The sequence below is a fragment of the Calypte anna genome, chromosome 10, assembly GCF_003957555.1.
Source record: "Calypte anna isolate BGI_N300 chromosome 10, bCalAnn1_v1.p, whole genome shotgun sequence".
NCBI classification, from domain to species: domain Eukaryota; kingdom Metazoa; phylum Chordata; class Aves; order Apodiformes; family Trochilidae; genus Calypte; species Calypte anna.
Genome location: NC_044256.1, coordinates 4,709,412 through 4,730,549, shown reverse-complemented (window position 1 = coordinate 4,730,549; position 21,138 = coordinate 4,709,412). Strand labels below are relative to the sequence as shown.

General features: G+C 39.8%; 1 protein-coding gene across 1 annotated transcript in view; it reads left to right on the top strand.

Moving 5' to 3' along the window:
* ALDH1A2 (aldehyde dehydrogenase 1 family member A2) overlaps positions 1–21,138 on the top strand; it is a 52,746-nt gene that overhangs the window by 25,364 nt on the left and 6,244 nt on the right. Inside the window, exons 4-11 of the mRNA XM_008493890.2 lie at positions 394–523; positions 5,395–5,456; positions 8,192–8,320; positions 8,453–8,566; positions 16,549–16,651; positions 19,067–19,251; positions 19,917–20,081; positions 20,537–20,694. Coding sequence (XP_008492112.1) covers positions 394–523; positions 5,395–5,456; positions 8,192–8,320; positions 8,453–8,566; positions 16,549–16,651; positions 19,067–19,251; positions 19,917–20,081; positions 20,537–20,694 — 1,046 coding nt within the window. The remainder of the gene's footprint in view (positions 1–393; positions 524–5,394; positions 5,457–8,191; positions 8,321–8,452; positions 8,567–16,548; positions 16,652–19,066; positions 19,252–19,916; positions 20,082–20,536; positions 20,695–21,138) is intronic.

The following is a 21,138-nucleotide window of genomic DNA, read 5'->3' as shown; positions in this document are numbered from 1 at the left end:
ATCTTGGCTCTTGATTAAAGCTATTTAGCATTTATATATCTGAACAAAACACAGTGGTTATTGGGTCCAAAATACACACAGGCACATGCACATGCATGTGGATACACACACAAACCCACAAAACAGACAGACACACGCACACACATTCTTGAAATCATAATCATTCCAGAATACTTGAGAAGGAAACTGATTGGGATTTTTTAAGAAAAACTCCTTTTGTCAGGTTTGCAAAAAAAAAAAGTAACAAGAGGATCAGATATTTGTTCTGAACCTTCTGGGTTAAGAGAAAAATCTTTGTCATGATTGAAGAGCTCTTGAGATACCAAACACTTAAGTACAATAGTCTAGAAATGCTGCTGTGCTTATATCTCTTAACTTTTTCTTGTCCTCCAGACTATGGAATCACTGAACAGTGGGAAACCTTTCTTGCAAGCTTTCTATGTAGATCTTCAGGGAGTCATAAAAACCCTGAGGTATTATGCTGGTTGGGCCGACAAAATCCATGGAATGACCATTCCTGTAGGTAAGGGGATTTAAAGCACAAGTATTCACCTACACATTCTCATGGCCAAGTGGCTTAATAACTCACAGCTTCGTGAGGGGTAGAAGAGAACCTTGTTTTGGTCTTACAAAGTGTGTAGTGTGTTGCTGAAGGAGATATTTTAAAGCCAGGAAGGGCTGGACTAGCTGACCTGCTCTAGTTCTGCCCTACACGCACACCCCAAAAAGCATTTTGTTTCTTTGCATGTGTCCTTCTAAGAAGGAGGTTGGTCAATACCCACATCTAAATATTGTTTCACCTATAAAAATGGATGTAGTATAAGCCTGACATGAAAATAGTGTTAGCTGCCTGTTTAGGAAATGGTATGCTTAGATATATAAATACATACATATATATATATGTGTATATATATATATTTTCTTACTGTCTATGCAAATCATTTTACATGAGGCTAACACTGGATCCCAATTAATTCATACTTAGAGAGAGTTTGTAATCTTACTATGCAGATCCATCCATACATATCAGATACATTTTGTTATATATGCTTCCTCAGCATATATATTCAGTGGGATGAGTTTTATATTTTATGTATGACATAAATCTTTATGAGTGCATGGAAATGAGTAATTCTGCTAAATTTTTTGCTAAAGAGATCTGAAAAGAAAAAATCCTTACCATTATTTTTATTTAACAAGTCTCCCTCCTGCTCCCCCCTCCCAGCTGTTTAGCAAATACAGGCTGTTTTTTCTGTTGTGAACATATTCATATGCAGTCTGGACTAAATGTACCAACTGCTGTAATGATGCAAAATGGCACATAATAGTAAACAATGATTTTACACAGGTGCAGTCATTAAGATAAATGTACTCATTTATACCTGCATAAAGTAAACCTTCAGAAAAACAATAAGGAAAACCAAAATTTATTTTATGGATTATTTTTGGCCTCACTGTGCACACTGCTCATTGCACGTGTGTGTTTATTACACTTCACTGAAGGAGACCAGGGAGGCACACCCCCAAAGAAATTGATTTTGCTGTTTCCCATCAATTCCCATAGAATCCCAAAATGTAACAAGGTATGGGCACTACACTAGCTTGTTCCTGTACAGAAAAGCACAGAACTACCAGTTAGGGTGGCAGATAAACTGGAAATGTGGCCCTGAAAATTTTCAGGAGGAAAACAGATCGTGTAAGTCTTGCTGCAGACTTACTCATTGTGGTGTCTCAGATTACTGAATTCCCGTGTGTACCGACTGGTGGGAATCACCACTTGTATATTTTCAACAAAGAAATGACAATAATAGTGTTTCAGGTGTAGTCTCCTGTAAGGATTCTTGAAGATTTCTGCAGTCATTTAGGCTGAGTTTCATAAATCCTGGCTTTGCTGCTTGAAGTTCACATTTAAACATGCAAAAGTGCAGAGCACACTATAAATTCATATATTCAGCAAATTTCCTGTTTCCTAATCCCTTTCTCCCTGGTCAGTGAGTGCCCCCTTCTCACTCTTCAGCCCTGCAGGTACACAGAACTTAGGTCAGTCACCAAAAGGCATTGCCAGATTAAGAAAAATAAATATTCTTTGCTTATTCTTTCTTGTTCTCAAGTAGTGTATCAGATGAAAACTGACTCTTTTTTTCAGCGAGGTGGCCGTGCTGGGGGAGAGGAAGGCACATTTCAGCCTTTGTAAATACAAACTTCAGTGCTAACAAACAGAGTTATCAGTAGCACAGAATTTTTAAGTCCATTCACAGATTTTTCAGGGTATCAGTTACTTCTTCCTCTTGGTTAAACACTCCTCTGTCTTCCTCTAGTTTCACACCATAAATTTGTCATTCTCATAAAGCTATTTTAGAGCAAGGCCAGTGTAAAACAACGATGGTCTTTACATTCACTTACTATCAGCTCATGAAAAGAAACCAAACAAGACAACAAACCCAAAATAAAACCCCTATTAAATCTCCTTCTCTTTCTTTTCAGTGTGCTAATAAATCTGAAACCTCCCCATCTTTCATCTGTTTCTGTTGAGGTTTTCCTTTCCTCTAAAATAAGAATAGCCAAGTGATAGACACATAGAAGAACAGTGCATTTTACAGTCACATTCCTTTTGCTCCCAGACCCGCTAAAACCTTCAGGCTGCCCTTTGCCTGCTACCATGCATAAAACCTTGATGATTCAAATTAAAACAGAATGAAGCCAGACTAATTTAATAAACTGAACGCAAGCAAAGATGTATCTTTAAATTAATATATAATATGATACTGCCTAAAGAAGCAGTCAGGCTGTCCTCACCCACTTGCTGGCTGTGTCCTGTTGTGTGAGGCTTGTGGCTGTGTTATGATTGTTATGCAAATAAAATATCCGGGACAGAGTCTCCTGATGGAAATCTGAGCAAACACATCTGTGGAAGGTATTGCTGTCCCAAAGTGAGATCCCTGAATAAATGAGGCTTTCTTTCTGATTAAATTAAAAAATAAAAATATTTGGTCCAGGTGCTAAGCAGCTGCAAATTAATCTGACTCTCTTAATATCAGTGAGGACTGCAAAATGCCAGTTCACATCAGCTATGGATATTTAAAAAGAAACCACATAAGTTTTAAGGCAAATCTTTAGATTGGATGTGGGACCAAACTGTCGGATTCCTCTCAGACAATGTTCTTCTGGCTGCCAGCTAACAGTAGGGTAGGAATAGCAATCACCAGCAATGGCATTTTAAAATAATAAGTTTCTTTAGCATTACCTGTATAAACTAATTTTAAAACTCTAAAACATTTTAAAAGTTTCCTATTTAATTTCTGAGCACAGAAGAGCTTTCTATGCTCACTGTTCAGAAAAAGTGATTCACTTCATCAATCTTGAGTTATTTTGCCATGGTAACAGCTTATTTTACACTGTGGACAAGGTGGCTCTTAAGAGACATCTTTGGCCTAACCAGAGGCATCTGAAGCTCCTGAATAACTTGAAGTCACATATGTTCACAAATACATTGTTAGAAAGCAACCTCAGAAATCCCATCTTAACAGTAAGTCTGTGGATGATCAACTTTGGAAGGAGGTGTCAAAAAGGGCAGCTGTCTAGAGTCTAGTGGAAGAAAGCAGGGCAAGCAGCTCTGCATGGGAGGTATTGCTCCCCAGAAAGAACATCCTGCCTACACTGGGCAGAATTAACCACCATTTGTCTGACTTGGCAAGTGGGTTCAGGGTATCTATAACTCTGTTACGGAGCATGCAGCCATGTGGCAGTGATTATGCAGCGACAATCTAAAGTCAGACAGTGCTAACGTAACTGTGTTACTGTTACGTTGTCACCATCCTTCTGGCTGAGAATCCACCTCTCACAGTGCCATCAAGTACAAGCTGGTATTTTTAGCTGATTCCTCAGGGTGCTTCTTGAGCACTTACACAGTTTTTCCTATGTCTACTTCTCTGTGTTTTAACTTCTACTTTACTTTTGTCTGGGCTGATGAGTATTCCTATGTTCTGTGAACCACCACTAGTATCTGTGAAAGACAACCTGGAATAGCAAACTGAGCTCAACCTGTGAAGCCAGTATTTTAATCTCCACTGGGAACTTGTTCAGCATCTATAGATCAAAATGGTGCAATGACATTTTGTCAGCACAGAGCAAACTGACTGATAAATATTTTCTTCCTCCTTTTCCTGATGTGAATCTCTTCTCTCTCTCTCCCTCCTCTATTTCCTCTGTTCTGTCTCTTGTCTTGGTTCCAGACTACTGTTACTTTTCTCATAATTATTCTGCATCTGGCCTCCAGCTGATGTATTAGCTACTCCAGCTCAGCTTTCTACAAAGCAAACCATGTAAAGTAGATGTACAGAAATAAGCAGGCCTGAAAAGAAGTTCCTTCTAATAAAACTCAAGTCTTTACTTAAACCAAGAAGCTTTATGGATTAACTCATTTATTGATACCAGATGTACTGTACATCTGCCAGATCCATAGGACATAAGAGCAGGTTACCAAAAGGTGCTCTCCATTGAGAAGTCAGGTCTTCTCCCAGTACTGAACAAGGTTGGCTGCAGATCTGGGCACAAATGCTGATATGTCCTCACACTGTGTGAAGGGAAGCATAGACCCCTGCACTGGACACTGACAATGGGAGCAAAGTGATCTCCTGTCCTCTTGCTCCCTTCCTCTGCTGATCATTTCATATTGTGGCAAAGCATCTCCTGTTTTTCATCATTTCCAGGTTTCCAGTGACTTGGTCCCTTCATTTGTTTATTTACCTCTCCCTTGCACAAAAAGTTTTTTGAAAAGTTCTTATTCCAGAAGTCAGCTGTCAGAGCCTGGCTATATGATGACCCCTGTATTCTCCTTTGTGTTGTCTTCTGCAGTCACAGTCTTCCCCTCTTCAGGGGGAGTCTACAGACTGTGGTGCATCATTTCATTACTTCAAACTGCCTGTGTCTTCAATGGAAGATGAGGGGAAGGGGGGGGTGACTCTGTTATCCCAAATCTCCTACTATATACACACCTTTGTATGGCTGTGTTCCAGTCATGCCTTTCAGGAAGCTGCCTTTGTGACTTTTCAGTGACTTCTTTAACTCTGAAATCAGCAAAAGCCAGTGAGTGTCTTCCTTGCTACTGCCCTTTTTTTGTGTGTGTGGTACAGCTTGTTCTCTTTCCCAAGGAACAAAGCAGATTGCTTTCTGATGGGAGGATGCCTGCTTCCTTTGTTCTACAGAAAGAACAATTAGGTTGCTCCTGAGCCTAGGTTTCCCATGCTGGCTCATGAAATAACATTTCCATGACTTCTTTATTTCTTTTACTGCCATCAAAGGCTGATCCTTAGAGCTTTTCTCTCCCCTTTATTTTTTTTTTTTGTTCTGCCAAGTCAAACTGCACTTGAGAGTAACCATGCTCATCTGTTTCAGATGGAGATTATCTTACGTTTACAAGACACGAACCCATCGGAGTGTGTGGACAGATCATCCCTGTGAGTATCTCTACCAGCACTTTCTATTTATTTTCATTTGAACCAACTCTCTTTAAAGACACATAAAACATGGTCCTGAGCTATGTGTGTTTTCCATTACGAAAAAAGCTGAGCTCATATTGTTGACATATCTTTAACAGCCTCCCTGCAAATGCTTATTTGAACATGCTAATAGGGTTTAGGCTCTGTTATTAGGAGTTAAGTTCTCAAGTCATAGAATTCTCATGATTAAAACAAGCAAAGCAAAACACAGTGCTAATATGCTGTCGGTGGTTATGGATGTTCACACAACTTATGGAAAATTGATGCTTTGCTGTGGTAGTCTTTTTATTTATTTAGTTTTTACTGTGATTTAACAGGCTCCTCAGTTCTGGGAGAATGTAATGCATTTTAATTCCATTCTTTCCCGCTATTTCTTTTACAAGGCTGGAGCAGAAAAGGAAACTCCAGGAGACATAGCATTACAATTAACATTGTGTGGCTAATAAAAGACACGAAATGTTTGTTTTATTTGTTACAAGAGAAAAACATAGCATTTCATCAAATCTAATGCTCCCCCTACACCTCAATATACATCCTTAATATGCTCTTGCAGCACACTGCATGGGAATTCCACTGAGAAGATAACTTTTTCACAAGAATCAGTTTCTGCCTTTGGCAGAAATTTCAATGGAAGGCTCACATATAGCTATTAAAATACTGTGTGGAAGCTTTTTTTCCTTGACAAAGCACTGGGGAAATAATCAGGACATTCTCTGAAATTTTTGTTGATGTTTTTTTATTTTGTTCATGTTAACCACAAAACCACTAAACAGCAACATGCAGAAATTCCATTAAAAGAGGAGCAGCCAGAAGAGATGACTTAAACAATGTTAAAGCCCTTTTTCCTTGTTTATATTTGTTATTTCAGATCTTTGTTAAGGGGTGGCTGTTGTGTTTGGCACTGGGTATTAATGCAGAGAAACATGCTAAAAGCACAGAAAGCCTGTGGCTACACCCATCCTGCAGACACACACTTTCCAAACTTGACTTGCAAGTGGTCCTTATGAAGGAATGAACCTACAGCTCTATTCCCTTTTCTTCAGCTAAGCCCATGGATAAGCATTTGCAAAATGACAGCCCCACACAGCTAACCCTAAATTTGCTGGACATCCCTTAGGCTTGTCTCACTGAGCTTAACTGAGAGCTCTGCTGAAGGGACTTGACCACAAGCTGAAGATCATGCCAAAGGCAGGAGTTACTTAGATTAGATTTGTAAAACTCCATGTTCAGGGTACCCAGCCATGTACCATACTTGCTCATTTCCCACCAAGTCTGTCCTCCAAGATTTCCACATGGATGTTACACACTTCTATTCCAACACTGCTGCTACTCTGTTTGTTACAGATTTCCTCCACAGCTACCAGTCAGAGCACAGCCTCTTGGCCACTGCATGCACTTAGCCATTACACTAGCAAATATGTTATTACAAAAATAAAATTAAACAGCAAGCCTAATACTAAACTCCTCGTCCTCTTTCACATCCTACCTTCCATCAAAACACAGGCTCTTTGGCAGCTTTGTAGCATAAACAGGGCTATATACAACCCTATAAAACTTGTCAGAGCTCTCCCTGCAATACCATTAGAAGTGCAGGCTGTCAGCACACTGCTGGCCCTATAGCTCCCTTCCCAGGTTTATATACTGGAGACGGAATTAAAACATCACTTTGTCTCCAGAGTTTATAAACAACCCAGGGAGTAAAAAATTGGGTGTTCAGTGAAGGAAAGACAGTTGTGTATTTTTTCAAGCTAGCCAGGGGCTAGAGAGATGTCCACAAGAGTGGCAGCTGATATGCATCAAGCAATAACGCGTTCTGGCCAGTGGCTGGCTCTTTGTGACTGATATTTTCTATTTTCTTCCCAAAGGATATTATTATATGCATTTATAAGAGTGATTGTGCAAGCACAGCTATTTTATTACTCTGGCGTTTCCACTGAAATCAGCAGGACCATCCACTTAACCTGTTAGGATCAGTCCTTGAGGCAGAAAGGCTTGGGGTACTGTTTATCCACAACTTGTTTGTGCATCAAACTAACATAATAAACTACATCTGCTGCTGCAGTTAAATTAGGTTGAAATAATGAAGATACAAGATTTTGTATCAGCAAAGAGTGTTTCTCAACTTGGTTTTGCTGTCCTTTTAACATCTTCCATAAAAATTCCTCAGGAAGAAGTTTTCAAGAAAATGAAATGCTTTGACTGAGCATTGACGTTTATGGGTTTTTTTGTAATCCCATCAATTAAGGATTATATAATTTGGATTATAAATTTTATATCTTAAGATGTATTCAAGGATCGGAAATTCTGAATCCAGAAATCCTTTAGCATGAACAGTTCTTTCCAAATATATCAGAAGCAAGAACTATTTGTCATGGGGAAACTAAAAGTGCCAATTGCAAAACAGTAATCGAAATAAAAAGTTTTGACTACAAAAAATTAACAGATAACAGAAGATTCTTTTATGAAGACTGCGGGTGGGGGCTGTATTTCTTTGAACAGAAGAGAAAGAACTAAAAGGTCACTCTTGTCGCTTTCTTAATGGCAGTAATTTAAAAAAAAAAATCCTTGCTTTGTGCTGGAAAAGATTTATGTCGAGGATCAGCCTGAGAAAAGTGAGGTAGCAGCTTGACATCTTGAAAACAAAACAGCACTGCAATATTTCTCCATCTATCAACTTTTATTTTTTCCTACAGTGGAACTTCCCCCTGCTGATGTTTGCATGGAAGATTGCTCCAGCTCTGTGCTGTGGCAATACAGTAGTTATTAAACCAGCAGAACAAACACCACTCAGTGCTCTCTATATGGGAGCCCTCATCAAGGAGGTAAGAATAATTGACATATGCAATGTCTCTGTCTCTCCTTGTGGGGAAGGAACTATCAGCACATGCCTGGTTTTACATGCTCTGTCAGTTTTCATAAATCATGCGTCCCTTCGTTCATTCCTATTTTGACAGGCTGGATTTCCACCAGGAGTTGTGAACATTTTGCCAGGATTTGGTCCAATTGTTGGTGCTGCCATAGCCTCTCACGTTGGCATAGATAAAATTGCTTTTACTGGATCCACTGAGGTAAGGGGATTTCTGGATGTGTTACTGTAAGATGCGAGTAAATACTTGGGAGAATGCTCCTTGTCTCTCTGTCACTGAGGAAAAGCACCACACCTGAGTAAGAGGGGTTGCTGGTCTGTCCTTCCCACTGACACTGCAGTACTTCCAAGGCAGAAATGGCTCCTTCCTCCAGCCCCTGCTGTGCTCGGCACCTCAGCACAGGAGATCTGCCTGGAAAAATATTGCTGGGATTTCCTGTGGGCTTATGAGGATGTGAATCACATGCAAGTAGACAGAACATCCCATGTATATCACAGCACATATAAATGCTGCTTTAGCATCCATAATCTGTGTATCTTGGCATACTTGGGGAAGAGGAGAGAGGAAGGGGCCAAGCTGGGGCACCATCTTTGATGCTGTGTTCAAGTATATTGAGGATGAGTAGAAGGATTAAAAAGGAAGGAGTGCAGGAAGACAAGGAGGTTGTCCAAGGTGTCTGTTCCGAAAATGATGGAAAAAAGCTGGCCAGAAGATGAAGGGAGACAGTTGTCTCCTGGATGCCAAAATGTCTGACTATGAGTGTATGATGCAGATGTTACAGAGGAGGTTCAGCCCAAAGAGGAAGGCTGTAATCTACAGAAAGAGTAACAAATCCCTCAAAACTTAGATCACATCTTGCTCTCAAATATGTGCAAAGCTGTCTGTTATCAGGGTTGGGGTGGGGATGATAGAGGTACTCCAGACTGAAGTCACAGGAGAAGGGGCCTTATCTCATTGTCTGAAGGCAGGCAGAAAGGAATCTCAGTGGGAGTTTCAGGGCTGGTTATATTTAGAGAGTGTTAAACCCAGCCCTTTTCAATTCAAAATCTGACAAACTATTGTATGCAGGGAGCTAAACCCCAGGGATCCAGTCTCAACTTGATAAGCTTGACTCCCACTCGTGGCAGTGGGAGGCTTTATGCATCCCAGGGATATTGCTCTTCACAGTGAGTCAATTTGGTTTTGATCTGAGTCAATAAATTCACTGAGCAAGCAGCCCTGCTAGGTATGTGTGGATATCTCCCTGGTGGGCACGGGATTGCAGACACCAGCTCAGTTATTTCAAATTAATTATTCTGGTGGAATTATCCTGTAACTGAGTTTGGAAGTCACCATCCATGAGCCTAAGTCACCAGCAGAGTGTACCTGCAGCCATGTGCCTCATTTGAATGTACACAGTTGTTTTGCAGTTACTTTATGCCTGTATGTGATTCTTTTAATGGCAATTTTATATTATGATATATACAGGTTACATTCTAAATCAGTCGTAACCTCAGATTTCAGATTATTCTGTGGAATTACTCTGGTCATTACATCTCCTGCAACCAATTTATATTAGCATGCTGGAATATTGAAACCTTTAATATGAGCTGATTACCCCCTGTAAATTAAGTTGAAACAATTGTTTTCATAAAGATATGTGGTCTCTGTTTAAGATAAATATTCTATTATACAGGATGTTGCACTGTTTGGAGGAGGAAAAATACAGATGGGTTAGGTTTCAAAGTTGTCTTTTGTAGCCAAAATAAATTTTTATTGTAGTTCCAGACAGCTTTAGTTTTAATAGGCGTTTAAACTCAAAAGCTGTGGGTTTTATACTAACTCAGTGCCTACCTTTAAAAGCCTTACTAATAGGAAGTGAAAAGCATTACAGAGATGAAAAAGCAATTCTCTAAGAACCTAAAGCAAGAACAGATGGAACATTTTAATGCAGAGTTAGTGTAAACTATTCCATATTGTTTTTGATTTCCTGTAACACTGAATTTTTGTAACAGCAAGTCAACATTGTAACTTTTTAAACACAATGCTGTGATAGGAGCTGTACTAGAGAGTCTTTGACTTCTCCAGAACAGATTTCAATTTCTAACTAAATAATAATGGAAATATTTTGTCTCTCCAGTCTTGTCTGAGACATGTCAACTGCACACTCCAGTGACATGGATTCCCGATAGCCATCAGCTATATAAACACCATGACATTAACTTCCACTCCCCCACTGCACCCAGGTGCTAGTTAAGGCACTGAATACTTCCCAACTTGAGCAAGTAAATGTTAAAACCTATCCATACAAAAGCAAAGATTTTCAAGTTTAAATGTCCAAAGAAAAGATTTTTCTCAGGTTTTTACCATTAAGTTCTTTTGAAAAAAAACATAAATTCTTTACCTTTGAAATATATACTTACAGCTAATGGAAACTCCCCATTTGCCTTTAAAAATCACAAAACCCAGGCTATTGTCATCTATTTCCTGTGAAGTCTGTTGTTTTTTGGGTTTTATTCCAAGGCAGAAAATAGGCTGCTCTTCTTACAGAAAACTTAATGCTAATGTTTTCCAAAATGTGTAGAATGTATTGCATTGAAATATCAGCCCAAAGGCCAAGTTCATGACCTTAGCTCAAGAAACACTGACACAGCCACACCAAAGATCCATCCAGCCTAGCACCTTATCTTGCAACATGACCAGTAACAGATGCTTACAGAAGAAGAGAGCACGTGTAGAGTGATCCTTTCCGTGCTGTAGCCTTCACAGCTTCTGGCAATCAACAATTTAATGACTTCCTGAGCCCAAAGGTGCATGTGGACAATTGTATTTAATAGCAATATTAGTCCAGTAACCTCTTGAAACTCCTCACCATTGTGAGGCCTCAATTCCACGCCTATGTAAGGAAAACACATAAATGACTTCTCATTTATTATACTGATTTCTCATTTATTACACTGATCCAGTTTGCACTTCTTTTCTGTTTCTTAGATTGTGTAGTTCTTTGAAAATTATTTTAAGTATTGCTACTTATTTTTCACACACTCCCTCTCCCAATAATATGTGAAAAATCATATAGAGCTCTTCTTCTGTGGCACCCTCACTCTTTGATTCCACTTCTCTTCCTCTTTTCTTCTTATCTCTCCTTTTATGGGTTAGCTCACGGACACTGAAAGAGCAGCCTGCCAACTCTTTCATCCCTTAGTGAAACACCCTCCCATGGATCACGTCCTCTCCCAGTGCCCTACTACATGGCTCCCAAAACTTCTCCCTCTGCAGCTCATTAGGATGGCTCTGCAGACACCCAACTGTCACACTGAAAGAAAACCACACCAAATATGAAAGCAAGCCTAAAAATATTGTGCCACCCTAGATTCCAGCAGCTTCCTTAGCTTCTCTGCTTGCTTTGGTTTGTATCTTCAGCACCTTGTTTGGTGTGGGCATTTTAACAAAATTGTTTATTTTTACTGTGTTGTTTTTAGTGAACCAGGGCTAATCCATGATCCTCCTTAATGACAGCAATCTCCTCTCAGGCTTCACTGACACTTTTTTTTTTTTCTTCTTCCACAATCAGATGAAACTTAAACTGCCAAAACCAATCTTTCTTCCAGCCAATCTGACCATGTCAGCACTTGCTTCTATCCCTTTCCTACCTTGCCTTGAAAGCCCATCATGAATTTAAATATCTCATTACATATTACTGTATTTCTCCTTGATCCTTCTGGTTCCTAGTTGTCAGGAGAAACTCTTACTCACCAGAATCCTTGGAATGTTTCTTTTAAAAAACCTCAGCTATTGCCCACACTTTTCCAGTTGGTCTCAGTCCATTCCTTTCTCTTCTACTCTGCTCCTCTCTGCCTCAGCTGTTCCATGTATTCCTGCCTATTTGAGCTCCTATTAAAAAATTACTACTGAGAATTTAATGGAAATAAAAATAATTTATATTTTCTGAGCTTAAGAGCAGATTCAAACTCAGGCTGTCTGGCTTGCCAGGGGTCAGCTGTTGGGCTATGTGTGATCCATTTGAGTGCAAACTGCATACCCATAAATTCATGGAGCAGTTGGGTGCAGTATGTTTTCAGTTTAAGATTAGAGATTATTACAGAGAGCAAGAAGTCATACATTTTAAAATATGTGCACTTAAAGCACTGGATGGATTATAAATTGTATTTTACTTGTTGCAAAAGTTTAATGAGTTCTAGTAACTTCTGTTCAAAACCAAATGTGTTACTTGGGCTTACAATTCTCTCCAGTTGTTAAACACTCTCAAGATGAGAACTGGAGATAGCACACAAAACATTTGAAGCCCTGGCCAACAAGAAATGTATCCTAAGTGGCTGCTTTCCACTTTGTTCAAACTACGACCCATTAAAATGCAGACAGATTAAAGATAGGATTCAGGTCTGTGTTCATGCAGTTCTGTAGAGTAACCCAAATAAATATCTAACAAATTGGTTTGGATGCCTGTGTAAACAAAAGGTCTATAAACAACTGCAATAAACCCCAGCAAAAGAGTCTGCATTTTGCTTGGCAGAATGTTTTCTTTATGCACTTAGATTAACAAACCATGATCTCATCATTAGTCAACAAGATACTAGAGAGACCATCAAAGCAAACTACAGGAGAGTCGAGATTGATTCATGCCAAACAAATGTTTGTAGCTAACAGCTGTATTACCACTGATTCTAATTTACTCAGCAGGATTCTCCTTTCATTTCCGAAGTGAGATGAATGTCACAATGCATGATGTAGACAGAATGTCTACCTACTGCATGAACAATGATTTGTGTCAGCTCTCCTGGATCACATGATCTCTTGCTGGTTTTGGATCTCATTAAGAGCTTGTACCTCCTGAATGAAAACTTTTCCTTCCTCAATGTTTTTGGTAGAATTCAGGGAGCTGTTCTTGGACAAATGCTATGCCTCTTTACATATAAAAGACAGAAAGGACTTGCTCTCCTAAAACTGAAACAAACAGGGAGTGTATCAGACCTGTAAAAGTTAACAAGACTTTAGCCATGAACTTCCATGGGGCCAGAATTTAACGTTAAAAATGAGCCATTTATATCTTGGGATTCTCTCCAGGAATTTTGCCAGTAAGAGGCAAACCCACCTGTACCAGCTATACAAAAGTTATCACAAACCTTGGAGGTTTGCTTTTGACTCATGACATTCCCAGTGCTTTAATAGTAACAGGCAAACCCACCTGTACCACTTCAAAACAGTAATACATGTCTTAAAACAGAAAATTAGGAGAATATGAAAGGCAAGAGACTTTGTAGCAAGTATTTCAGCTGTGACTGCATAAGCCTCCTCTTGGAAAGAGACATTAAAATTCCAAACACAGAAGGCATAAATAGGCAACAATCAAATGTTTAATATCATGAGACAGTCTCAGTGCCACAGTCCAGAAACATGTTCTTCCAGGACTACTCTTCAAATAGCTTTTTTGCATAGGAGTGCTGCAAAATAAGACTTTAATCTTTTTTTGTTGTTACTGTTCTGAATAATGAACTGTTTTCTTTGAGATGGGCCAAATTACATCTGCCTCACCCTCCGTGGAGCTTACAAGGTTATGGTACTTCACGAACTATCCAGGGATACCTCTGATATCAATCTTGAAGCCTATTCAAAACAAGGATGGGGAGTCAGGGCTTTCTCTGCCAACATTCCTGCTGAATAATCGCACAGCTCCATTATCTGTGGGGGAGTCCTCTCTTCCAGGATTCTCTTGCAAGGCTGCACTGCCTATTGGGAGCTCACAGATAGAGCTGAGAGACACCACAGGAAGCATGTACTGAGAGACCATACAGATTGCAGCACTATCACTTATCCCTTTCATGCTGTCTTTCTCCATAAAGAGAGGCTTGCTCACAAAAGGCTGCCTTTGGCACTAAATAAACACAGTGCTGGTGCCTTCCCTAAGACTTTCCTCAACCTGTGAGTGTACAGGGCACAACAGGAGCACAGCAAACAAAAATGCTGAGCAGCATGAGCCCAACCATCCTGATGTCTATGCTGATTTCTAATGGGAAGGACACAGTGAAGCTGTTAAGTTTATACTTGGAAAATCCACAACCACCTCCCTGTATTAACACCACTCTGGACCATACTTTCCAAATTAACACCACTGTCTCCAGGCCCTCTGGACTGTAATATTTGCCATATACATAATATTTGGACTTGCATATTTGCCAGTCACTCATTTGCATAGAATCCTTTCAAAATCTTTTAATTACCTGGACAAAAGAGTTTTGACATTCAAGTGGTAGAATGGAAGGCAGAAAGATGATGGACTGGGCACAGTGGGCTTCCTTCATCTGCTTTGGTCTTTCTGAATTTTTGAGGGGAAATAGGTGGTTATTGTTCTTTGAGTGAGGGAGGTTCAAGGCAGTGAGGGCGTGAATGGCATGGGCTGGCACTGGCTGTAAACACAGCACTCTCATTGGTTTCCAGCACACATTTTCAGCACAGTTTTGAAAGACTGGAATTTCCAGATGATGTGCTCAATGTATGTGGTGGGGGTGGAGGGCAGAAAGGGTCCTTCTTTTTCATGTTCACTTCTGGCTGTCAGTCAAACATTGCAATAAAATCAGCTCCAATTAAGGGGATATGCAAGGAATTCCATGATAATGTCAACACTCCATCAATACAGAAGTAAAGAAAAGAAGCTAATTTTACTTTTTTTTTTTTTTTAAAGAAATAAGCTCAGTCACACTCAACTGTGGATATCACCAGATAAACAGTTAATCACAAAGGTACATGAAGTGGTTGACAATTCCTTCATTATCCTGTGGGGTTTTTGCTTTGTTTTTTCTGTGGGGGCCCTGGTTTCTGTTTCATTTGCTTTCTGATTACTCCAGTGCTGACTTAACTTTCTCCAGCAGACTGCCTTCAGTTCACTTAGAGGTTCAGCTTCTCATCCATTAACCCCTTGCTGCAAGGAATCTTGCTCACCTCATCTTGGAAACAGAAAATAGCTAAAGAGCTGCATATATACTATGAGGAGAAAAAAAAGTCCAGCTCTGGACTCACTCCTGTCTCACTTCACATCTAACTTTCTGTGTGACCTTAAAACATGTCCCAGTTAAAATATTGCATTTATCAAGATTCTTAAGTTTCTCAATATTCTATAGATACTTTTAATCCTGTGTTTTACCGTGGAAGGGCCTAAATTTACCTGTGATTACCCCCTTAGCTGCAAAATGTGCATTGTTATACTGCAACAGTATAAAAACTGATCTATTTTGGATTCATTGATCTGAGGAGGGGAGAATTTCCAGGAAGCACAGCTGCTTCTCCAACTGTCCTGATGTGGAAACACATCCAATATGTAGTTGTTAGATTGCTGTTCCATTTAATCCACTCTCATGTTCCTTGCCAAGATCTGCAGTTTGTGGCTTCTCCAACCACAGCACTGCTTTCTGCTCCAGCAGAAGTCTACAAAGACATTTTGGGGGTGCTTTTCACCTCCTCAACCCATGCTAAGATTACCTGTGGTGCATCTGAGGGTCAGGTCTGGGATGGTGCTTTTGTAACTTCTTGCTCTTCTTTGTATTCTGCTATGTGCTGTTAATCCTGCAGAAAAGTCTGATAATTTCAACAGAATTTGACATATTCTCAAATATGTCAACTTCACGGTCAAATTACTTAAACCTTTGGGCACTGAAAATGGGATTTTGAGGAAAAATGTCCTCCTACAAACAGGCTGGCTGGCAGTGTAGTAGCTGGAAGTATTAAGAGTGAAATAAATTCTAAAAGCAGTGGTCATCTGGGGTCACTAACACCTGGGCTGTATGAAGTACGATACCAGTTATTACTAGTGAATAGTAAGAAGCTTAATACATACTCAGATATTAAATCTAATTTTTTCCATGCAAAGTGTTGTCACTAAAACTCTCAATAGTTTGGATGGAACTAATTCCAGTTACAGCAAGTTTAGATTCTTAGTTCTGCCCTCCTAGAGCACCCTGTAGGAAAGGCCTGAGCCATTTTAGCATAGATACAGGGATGAAGGGTACAAACACTTTGTGCTGTGCCTTATCCCCTCTCAATTTGCAGGAAAAAAACTGGTAAATTGTCCAGTGCTGTTTGGACTGAAGAACCTGGTGGTTTCTGTAAAGCTCTGTTCCAGTGACAGCCAACATGAATTGTTAAAGTGTACAAATACATTCCCTGTAAAACGTGTCCCCATTTCCTTTCAGGTTGGGAAGCTGATCCAAGAAGCAGCTGGAAGAAGTAATTTGAAGAGAGTTACACTGGAGCTGGGTGGGAAAAGCCCAAACATTATTTTTGCAGATGCTGATTGTAAGTCAGCACTTCCATATTTTTCTTAAAAACATGTTTATGTGGGGTCTTTGTTTATTTTAGGGCACATCTCTCATACAAAGTGAATATAACTGAATCTAATTGTACTTTTTAATCTCACAGAAGCAGCTTAAGGTGATTTTTTTTAATAACAAGCCAACATTTGAATCCACAAAATTGTACAGAAGAAAGCAAAAAAACCTTACAACCAGGCATATAAAAATGGTGTTATTCAGAGTCATGGTCCCATACATCCTGAACTCTGATTTAGTGCTTTAAATCAGAAAAAATCTGTGAAAATCAGAAAAATCTGTGGGCTTTTTGTTTCACATTAATTAGAAAAAAGGGAGAGCTTTAATTTACACTCAGGTTTCTAATCTAATCAGTTCAGTATTTATTTGTTAAGATGTTTTAATAGTAGCTTTAAATTGAGATTATTCAAATTTTTGAACCTGCACAATTGAAGAATTGTGTATTGAAATATCTTCCTTGCCACTGTCAGCGGGGAGCTGAAGATTTTGGCAGCTGGATGTTGTGCAGCTGAGATTTTTGGCACCTGAGAAGGTACAGGAAAGCCATTTAGAGTAGGATAAAAACACAAATTAGAAGTTGATGCTTAAATGATCAGCAGTGAAATAGTTAAAAAACGGTGATATCTAAATTGTCAGCAGGAGGTTTTGAAGTTAACACTCCATTAAGATGAATGGGACAGTTCACACCTTTCTTGGAGCTATTGTTTCAGGCTTGGTGCAGGCACACTGTACTCTCAATGCATATTCTGAGAACTTGGTAACCCAAACAGACATACAAGGATTTGGTCTTTTAATTTAAAAGGTGAAGGGGAATAGAAGACTGATTTTTAATAGCACAAACTACAAGATTTGGTTACAATCCTGTATTGGTTTTAAAAACTTACCAGTGTCTGAAAGACTGGGGAAAGCTTGGGAACTTTCAGCAGCTTCTCTACATAGAAATGTTTTACTGAGTCGGGGAGGCAATTACAGCCACAATCCTCCTGGCAAGCTGAAGAGACTCCTGTCAGCTGAAGCCAAATGCAGATGTTACAGCCTTCTACCCCAGTAACTCATCTTCATCTCCCACCAGAAACCACCACATCTCAAATGTCTCTATCTACTGACTCATCCTGGGTCACCTGAACACTTCTGGTAGAACAATATCTGCTGGGGCCCTTCCACGGGGGCAAAACCTCTGCTTCTAGCTGCAAGAGAACTGGAGCTTATATGGTACTTGCTGTATCTGCCCAATAAGGTTGAGGATGGCAGGAGGGGAATAACCAGGTACAGAGGGCAGCACAGCCTTCTTCAGGAGTGTCTGTTCCACAGTGTACCAAACCAAAGCTCTCTGGTCTGCCCATAATAGTCACAACCACCAGAACCTGACCTGAGATTCAGGCTTTGAAGCCCTGATTATATACAAACAGTAGACAATTTGCTCACCCATCCAAAGGAGCTGTTTGTAGTGTTTGAGGAACACAGTGTGCCAAGAATTCAGCAGAAATTATGAGAAAGCTCTTGAAAGTTTAGTGCACAAAAACACCAGCGTGAGTGGTTTGAGCTTACAGTGAAAAACCTGTATTAACAGTAAGAAACATAAGATAATCAGTTATGTCCACTAAAGGTTTTTGGTTTTCATGGAGCTGCCAGGGAAAACCTGAACATGGTCCTTGGAACACCCTATTATATTTTTTTTTCCAATTCTCACACATGCAGTCTTAAACCAAGTGCAAACCTGGAATCACAAATTTACCCCTCCTCTCCTGACCCCAGCCATACAGACTTCTATGAGATGGGGCACACTACAAAATCCTCTTACTAGGGTCTCTTCAGAGTTTTAGTTATTAAATTACAGGTTGCTGATATGTAATTGCCAGTGACACTGGTGAAGTCATTATTGCATATCCTACTCCTGTGCTAAAGCACTGGCAATTTAATTTTTGAAGTGGGATATTAAACAATATTTTGTGGCTTGTGTCACAAGATGGCATGTGAAATGTGTTACCTGCAGACCCTTCTTTACCCAGACCATGCCTGAAGTCCCAATTAGTCCTTTGCAATTTACCAATTCTGAAACAGTTGTAATGCTCCTTATATCCCTCCAGTATTGCTGTCTCCAGGATGGAATAAATGGGGGAAAAAAGTCAACGTTAGGTAGGTTTAAAAACTCTGAATTTTCACCGGGATTATGACACAAAATAAATCACCTTCACTTATGACATGACACAACCTTGGTATATTTTGGTTTGGCCACAGCTGTTTGTTGTTGTTTTAACCAAATCCTACTTCTGCTTTGAAGTTTCTGGAAAGTGGCACAATTTAATAGACACAACAGTGATGCAGCAGCAGATGAGTCTATTGTATTGCAGAGCAACATATGCTGTCTTGGTTTTTTTTTTAGTGGACTATGCTGTGGAACAAGCTCATCAAGGGGTCTTCTTCAATCAAGGTCAGTGCTGCACTGCAGGCTCACGGATTTATGTGGAAGAATCAATTTATGAAGAATTTGTCAGAAGAAGTGTAGAACGTGCTAAGAGGAGAGTTGTGGGGAGTCCTTTTGACCCAACTACAGAACAAGGCCCACAGGTAAAGTACTTTGGCTCTACAGCCTAGAAGGTGCCTGGAAGTGTTTAAAATGCTAGGACAGAGGTCAGTCAGTGCATACCCAGTCACAGTTCAGATGTGTTTCTTGTTAAATAAACTCTCATCTTCAATGTCAGTAAGTCAGTATGCCTCTCAGCTTTCACAGCAAGATTCTGATCTTCATTCCCCAGGATACAACTGTAAACTCTGAGAAGCTCACCAAATACTCTGTGGGCACTTACTTATCAAGAACTATCCATATATAACCATTAACTGGGCTTGTAGAACACTAGAGAGGCAGGAATTCTAAGCAAAAGATGGGCAGAACTAGAAATACATCATTAGAAAATGTTTTTGCCACTTATAACCAGCTGGTCTTACACCATTTTCAGGAAGTTAACCTGCAATAAAAAAATAATGATTTGCTTGCTTTGTGTTTATAAACCAGATTTCTTAGAAAGAATGTGGGCTGAGTCTCAAACATAAGGGGACTGAGCCCCAGACTACAGCCAGCAGCTGCATGGAGATCTTTGGCATCTTCAGCTCCAAGAAACATTGACTGTAGGCAGGAAGGGTGCTCACTGGGACAGGGATTGCCTGAAAAAACAATTCTGACTTCATTGTCAAATGCTCAGTCTGGAAGTCAAACAGCTTCTTCTCTGTTTCAGATCGACAAAAAACAATACAACAAGATCTTGGAACTGATTCAGAGTGGCATTACTGAAGGAGCAAAACTTGAATGTGGGGGAAAAGGGCTGGGGAGAAAAGGCTTCTTCATTGAGCCCACGGTGTTCTCCAATGTAACGGATGACATGAGGATTGCCAAGGAGGAGGTATTCACACACACCTGCAATCTTATTTTAGAATGTCCTAAACATTTTTTTTTTCTTTTTGTTTTCTTCCTGAGAAAAAAGCTTTGGAGTAAAAATTAGCACTGTATTTAACAAAAACAAACAATAAGCTAAAGAAAAGGAAAATATCTTTTCAGAATTTATGCACAAAGCAATTGATTACATCAGTTGGGTAAAGAAGCTCAATTTTTGTCACTGCCTGTAAAGTTTTGACCTCAACGTAGACAGAAGGGAAGAATGGATGAGTTCCACCAAGCAACTGCTTTTGGGAAATTCATGCAGTTTTACAGACAACTGTTATCACTGTTAAATGTTGCCGTGGGAATTAGTAAAGAGTACAGTCAGAGAGAGAGAACAATTTAAAAAGCAGAATAAATCAGGAGAAAAATGCCTCTGAGTGGGCTGGTTTTTTAATTAATAATTAATCTCTGTTGCAGATTTTTGGGCCTGTTCAAGAAATACTGAGATTTAAAACCATGGATGAAGTCATAGAGAGAGCCAACAATTCTGATTTTGGGCTGGTAGCTGCTGTCTTTACAAATGACATAAACAAGGCCCTGACAGTCTCTTCAGCAATGCAGGCTGGGACAGTTTGGTAAGGCAGAAGTTATCACACTCCTACTCTTGGAGATAAGGAGTTTGATTCACTATCATTATGGCACTGTGGGTTTGCACCCTGTGTCTGAAAAATGTTTATCTAGACCATCCCATTGGTGAATCCTAACCAAAATACAGAACAACTGTAGGGAAGTGTTGTGACTGTTACTGCTCACTGTGTGTGAATGCTGTTGAAAATCCAAGTGCCTTGCTTCCCACTAGCACAGTGTTACTGAAAACAGAGCACAAAATGATCCCTTCTGGGGAGCCCAGGGATCCCACGAGGTTTCTGCTAAAGGAACAATCATGTACTTTCTACAGCACTAAGGAACTGAGGAGACACCTCTCTAGTCCTTAGAACAGGTAATGCCACTTCTGGAGTCCAATGGCTTGCAAATGGGTACATCAGCCTGGCTCAACTAAAGATCCACAAGAAGTCAGG